Source organism: Empidonax traillii, unplaced genomic scaffold (genome assembly GCF_003031625.1).
Source record: "Empidonax traillii isolate 1590-97213 ecotype Southwest subspecies unplaced genomic scaffold, ASM303162v1 scaffold1771:size125107, whole genome shotgun sequence".
Taxonomy (NCBI): Eukaryota; Metazoa; Chordata; class Aves; order Passeriformes; family Tyrannidae; genus Empidonax; species Empidonax traillii.
In genome coordinates, this window is record NW_020956964.1 from 30265 (window position 1) to 36235 (window position 5971).

The 5971-nt window shown below is 41.6% G+C and overlaps 1 protein-coding gene across 3 annotated transcripts in view; it reads right to left on the reverse strand.

Annotated features, from left to right (window-relative positions):
- The window catches only part of SNAP47 (synaptosome associated protein 47), a 17756-nt gene extending 12116 nt beyond the window's left edge, over nt 1-5640 (reverse strand). Inside the window, exons 1-2 of one of the 3 annotated variants that reach the window (XM_027908620.1) lie at nt 5548-5640; nt 4-163 (exon numbers count right to left, since the gene is read on the reverse strand). In XM_027908620.1, coding sequence (XP_027764421.1) covers nt 4-107 — 104 coding nt within the window. In that variant the 5' untranslated portion in view covers nt 108-163; nt 5548-5640. Of the gene's footprint in view, nt 1-3; nt 166-1159; nt 1262-5168; nt 5192-5547 lie in introns of those variants that run through there. The other 2 variants (XM_027908619.1, XM_027908621.1) reach the window with 2 other exon arrangements.
- Between the last annotated feature and the right edge of the window lie 331 nt (nt 5641-5971).

Sequence of the window (5971 nt, forward strand, 5' to 3'; positions counted from 1 at the left end):
AATTTGATCCCGACGGGAGTCAGGGAGAGTCTCCCAGACACCCATTGCTTCCCGCTGTCCAGGTAGTAGGAGCAAGGCCAGCTGTGGATACGGATGTCCTCGTTCATCAGCTCGCTGGGATGATCCCCCTCCCCGAGGGCAACGCTCTCAGCGCCGGGAGGAACTACGGGAAAAAGGGAAACAAACAAACAAAAAATCTTTAGGAATCTTTAGGAACGTTGTTCCCATCCATAGTTTGCTTACAGTCCTCTCATATTCCAGCTGGATATCTGAGATAGCTTTGGGAGCAGCTGTGGGTGGATGTGGATGAGTTTTGACTCCCTTGAGAGCTCCAAGGCTTTACCCGACGCTCAGCTCCTAAAGGTGCCTTAGGATAAATTTTCCAAGCAAAAACCTATTTGGGAATTCAATCCATCCACTGCTCCATAATCATTTCTGAATACTTCCTTTGGAAAGGACTGGCAGCGTCATTGGCCACCCCATTCACAGCAGCACAAACTGCCTTAATGTCCTGGAATATTCCCATTCCCGCTTCGTCCTCAGAAGGAGCTTCCCACAGACCAACAGGTCCTGGAGGGAATCCAGGATATCCCAAAACACATCCCATTAGTGTGTATCTACAAGGAATAACTGCTCCTTCCCCCCTTCCACTCTGATATCCCAACACCCAGGTGTGTTGGGAACGCTCCAGAACATCCATGGAATCCCAGGATGGTTTGGGATGGAAAGGACCTTAAAGACCTTCTAATCCAACCCCTGCCATGGGCAGGGACACTTCCCGAGCAGAATTCCCAAAGATTAAAGAGCAGAAACTCCCAGCCATAAATGGATCAATATTCTTCAGGAGTTGTCACCACCTCTTGGATATTATTTAGGAATAACAACTTGGAAAAATTATCTTCGAGGGCAAACAAACTCCAGGTGGAAGAACCAGCCAAAATATCTCCCAAATCCATAGAGTGTTTGTCCTGGGAAATGATCACAGCACTTGTGGATGGGTCACGATTTCCTGGGAGCACGGGATGCTCTTGGATGACTCATTAATCCCACGGGGATTGCTCACCGGGATCTGGAATCCCAGCAGGAAAACAAAGAGCCGTCACTCCCTCATATCCAAACAATCTGACCTTTGGGATGGGAGATGAAACAGAGCACACACTTGGAGTGGCTTCTGTCCACACTTCCAGAGGTTTCCTGCTCCAAAGGGTGGGATTATTCCCTGTCCCATCTCATTCCTCGCTGTTTGCAGCCCAGTGACATCCCACAATTAATCTGGGAACACCCATCCCGCCAGATCTCCCAGCTTGGGCATCACTTACATCCCTTAAAACCTCCAATTCCAGGGATATTTTTAATTAAATACTCAAAATTCCTTAGAGAAGGACTAGTCACAGTTTCTATACCTCCCAAAAATCCCTTAATTTGGATTTAAAATCTTATTTTCATGGCTTTTTATTACCTTATTTTCATTAGTAATTGTAGAGATGAAATGGGGAAAAATAAAAAAAAAAAAGAGGCCCTAAATTTACCAAGAAATTGGAGTTTAAAGTGAAAATTCCCAATAAATCCACAGTCCTGGATTATTACATATAATAAACCCACTGTACTGGGAGCAAAGACAGGGAGGAAAAAGCCCCCCAGAAATCGGATTTAAATCGGATTCCAGCCAACAAAACTAAACTCTGGGAAATATTATTTGTTTCTCCAACATTTGCCACATAAAATTCCTAATTTGGAGATTATTTCCCACAGAGAAAAACAAGGTTGTTTCTCCAACACAGGTTTGATCAGAAGGATTCGAGGGAGGAAAGTTTGATTTTATGACATTTGGGAAGCGTTATAATTCTTGTGGTTTATTATTTTAATTTCCATTTATTTTTTATTTTAATTTTCCACTTCAAGGTTATTTCTGTTTCTGTCGCAAGAAGAGAAAAAGGAAAACGCTTTTTTTAAGGATCTTTAATTTAATGCTTTAATAACCAGCCAAATAACAGAGGAATCAACTGTGGGATTCAAAAAAAAAAAAAAAATCCAGGGAATATTTTTGACAGGATAATTGAAGTGGGAAATGTTCCTGTTATGGGTTTGTAATTATTACAGTAATCATTTATTACTATAAATGTCAAAGAAATCACTTTAAACAACCATTTTAGTGCTGAAATCAATGAGAGCTGAAGACAAATCATGTTAAGGGTTTATTAATCAGGAGTCACAAATTATAATTTATTAATTAGATATATTTTTAATATATATTTTTTCTAATTTAGAAATCTACATAACTCATATTTTATATTAATAAATTTTTAATTTATAAATATACAAATATTTTAAAATATTTTTTTTAATCATTTATAAATCCCACTTAAGCTTAACTTAATGGACAGGGCCTAGAGGTGAAATAATTACAGTAAAGATGATAAAAATTAACATTTTCTAAAATTTTTCCTGTTTTCACTGATTTTTGGAAAACGTCAAATATCAGCACCCAGCTCACAACAACTTGTTGCCTTAATTCCATAATTATTTATACATATTATTCATAGTATTTATATTATTCTATTAATTTTTTATTATTTTATATTGTGTATTATGCATTTTTAAATGGTAGATATAAAGTATAAATAATGTGTATATATTATTAATATATATTATAATATATTACATGATAAGTAATATAGGATAACTGACATATTATATGGTAAATACATTATTTATGTGATAAATGTTACAATACTTTGATATTTATATATCATATAATGTTATAATATATACTATTTATATATTATATATTTTATATTAAGATATACAATATATATTATATTAAAAATATATAAGTAGATATAAACAGATACATAATTATTACTTTATATTATATATTATGGTTATTTAAAACATATATTATAAACAATACACATAATACATACTGTATAAAAATAAAACATATATAAAACTATATATTATATTTACTACTTTATATTACATATTATTATAAATCATAATATAGACTAGAAAAATAGTATAATGCATTATATATATAAAATGCAATATAAAAATATATATCATATATATTAGTATATTTTAATTTGGATTATTTTTGCCTTATATATTAATATACATTTATAATACACATTCTAACTAATATATATAAATAATCATGGAATTAAGATGATCACGAGGAAAACCTGGAACCACTGGTTGGGACAGACCCCAAGGACACAAAAATCCCCTGAAAAGCAGCTCCTAAACCTCCCTGGCAGCACCCCCTGCCTTCCCCCATGCCCAGGCAGGGAAAAAAATCCCAAATTAGCAAATAAATCCCTTTTTTTTTTAATAAAATCTCATCCTGGAGTCTATTTTCACAACCCAGAAGCCACCCCAGCCCTACAAAACCCCCACCAGCTCCTCAGCAGGCCAACATTTCTCTCTCAAAAGAGCAAAAATACTGATATTTAATGCAGCCTCCCAACCTGTGCCCTAAAGCAGAATGATCCTAACCCATATCCCAAAGTCTCACCTGGATGTGCAGCCATGGAATTCTGGGGGAACCTTCTGGGGCTGCTTTTTAGGAGGGACAATTTGGTTCCCCGAGCGTTTCTTTCTCTTCAAATCCAAACCAACTCGGGAGTCGTATCAAAACCACCGCTGTTGCTGTTCCCAAAATCCCAAATCCATAAATAACAGCGGCTGGGTATTTAATCCTGAGGGAGAACAAGTGCTCTGGGTCCAGGAAAAGCAGAGCAGTCCCTGCCCTGGGTATTTATAGGATTTCGTACCTCAGGCCTCGTGACTTTTGACTCACCTGAGACCTCAAAGCCTTTACCTGACGCTCACTCAGCTCCTCAAGGTGCCCGAGGGCAATTTTTCCAGGCAAAAAAACCTCTTTGGGAATTCAATCCAGTAATTTTTCCAGCTTTTTTTTTTTTTCCCCCCCTCCTCCCAGTATAATGACATTTTCCTCAGCGTTACATCTGGATGTTCCTTTTTCCCTTTATTCTCTCTCACTCTGAGGAGAAATTCAAACTTCAAAAAGGCCATGAAAATAAGGTTTGAAACCCAAAATGAGCGGGTTTTGTGGGATAGAACAAGCTGTGATTAGTCCTTGTCTCAGGAATACGGAATTTTGAGTATTTAATTAAAAACATCCCTGGAACTGGAGGTTTTAAGGGATATTAATGATGCCCAAGCTGCGAGATCTCAGCGGGTGCTGCAGGAATTCCCCCAAGGATCCCTGGAAAAGGACTTGGCTTTGTTGGCTTTAGGATTCCCAAGAGGGAGCAGACTGTGTGGAATTAATTAAGGGGTGTAATTAATCCCAGCCTAAGTGAAAATCACAACTTTTTTTAAACGAATACTTTGACTTTTTGCCCCCAAAAAGCTGCAGTTCCTTCCACAGCTCCCCCAGGAGCAGCACTTGGGATTGGGAACAGGGAGTTGGGACTGGATTTCCTGCAGAGTCACCCCAGTGTGGGAATTCTCTGGGTGAGACTCAACTGTGCTTCCATAAAAAGGAGGTGACTCACCTCGTGTGAGCTCCCCAATTAATCGGGAGTGTTACTAATTATCCCAGGAGATGCTCCAAGCACCAGGACAAGGAGCTGCCACCTTCCCTTTGCAAGGCTTCCACCAAAATCCCAGTCCTGGATTCTTCTTTCCCGCCCTTGGGAATGATCTGCACAACATTCCTGCACATAATCCTGTATTTTATGGGGTTTGGGGGTTATTTTTATCTCCTATTTTTATCTGTTTTTCTCTCCTCCCTCCTGGCTGGAGTTTTCACAGGGTGCTTTATTCCCAATCTACCATCTGGGAAACGAGGAGTTGGAAGCTCCTGGGAGCCCAACAACCCTCAATAAGGATGTTTCCAAGGCCTCACAAGTGTATCTTCCCCCTTTTTTTTTTTCCAACCAGGACACACTTCCATCAGGTTTTAAACTCTGGGATTCTCCACAAGAAGCTACAAGACACAAAGAGCTCAGGGATGACCCCCCTTGTTTCCTTCCAGAGCCCCTTCCTTCTCCTCTCCAGTGCCAATCCCAATCCTCTCCAGCTATTTCCTTACCCCAGGCCAGAACTTCTCCATCCTGGAAGGGGATTTCCAGCCCTTCCTTTTCCTTTTTCCCCACTTACAAAGTCCTTCTCTTCCTCCTCACCCCAAACCCAACAATTCTGCTACATCACAGAATTCCAGAACAGTTTGGGTTGGAAGGAATCCTAAAAGATCATCCCATTCCACCCCGTGCCACGGGCAGGGACACCTTCCATTATCCCAGGTTGCTCCAACCTGGCCTTGGCACTTCCAGGGATCCAGGGGCAGCCACAGCTTCTCTGGGAAATCCATTCAGCTCTTCTCCACTCTCCCAGCCAGGAATTCCTTCCCAATATCCCACCTTTTGGCAGTTTGAAGCCATTCCCTGTGTCCTGTCACTCCATCCTCTTGTAAAAAGTCCCTCTCCATGTTTCTCAAGGGCTCCCTCCAGGTCCTGGAAGGATCTTTCCCTGGACCCTTTTCCTAATATCAGAAAACACCCCATTTTATCCCAGTCCTACCAGGGGAAGCTGTAGGTCAGTCACCCAAAGCCTTGTTGTCTCCTCCAGAACCCTCATCTCTCCTCATGGAATCCCTGAGGTTGGAAAAGCTCCCCAAGGTCACCGAGTCCCCCCCTGTGCCCATCCCCACCTTGTCCCCAGCCCAGAGCACTGAGTGCCACTCCAGGCCTTCCTGGGACACCTCCAGGGCTGGGCACTCCAAACCTCCCTGGGCAGCCCCTGCCAAGGCCTGACCACCCTTTCCAGGGAGAAATTCCTGCTGATGTCCCACCTGCCCCTCCCCTGGCACAGCCTGAGGCCGTTCCCTCTCCTCCTGTCCCTGTTCCCTGGGAGCAGAGCCCGACCCCCCCCGGCTCCCCCCTCCTGTCAGGGATTGCAGAGCCAGAAGGTCCCCCCTGAGCCTCCTTTTCTCCAGGCTGAGCCC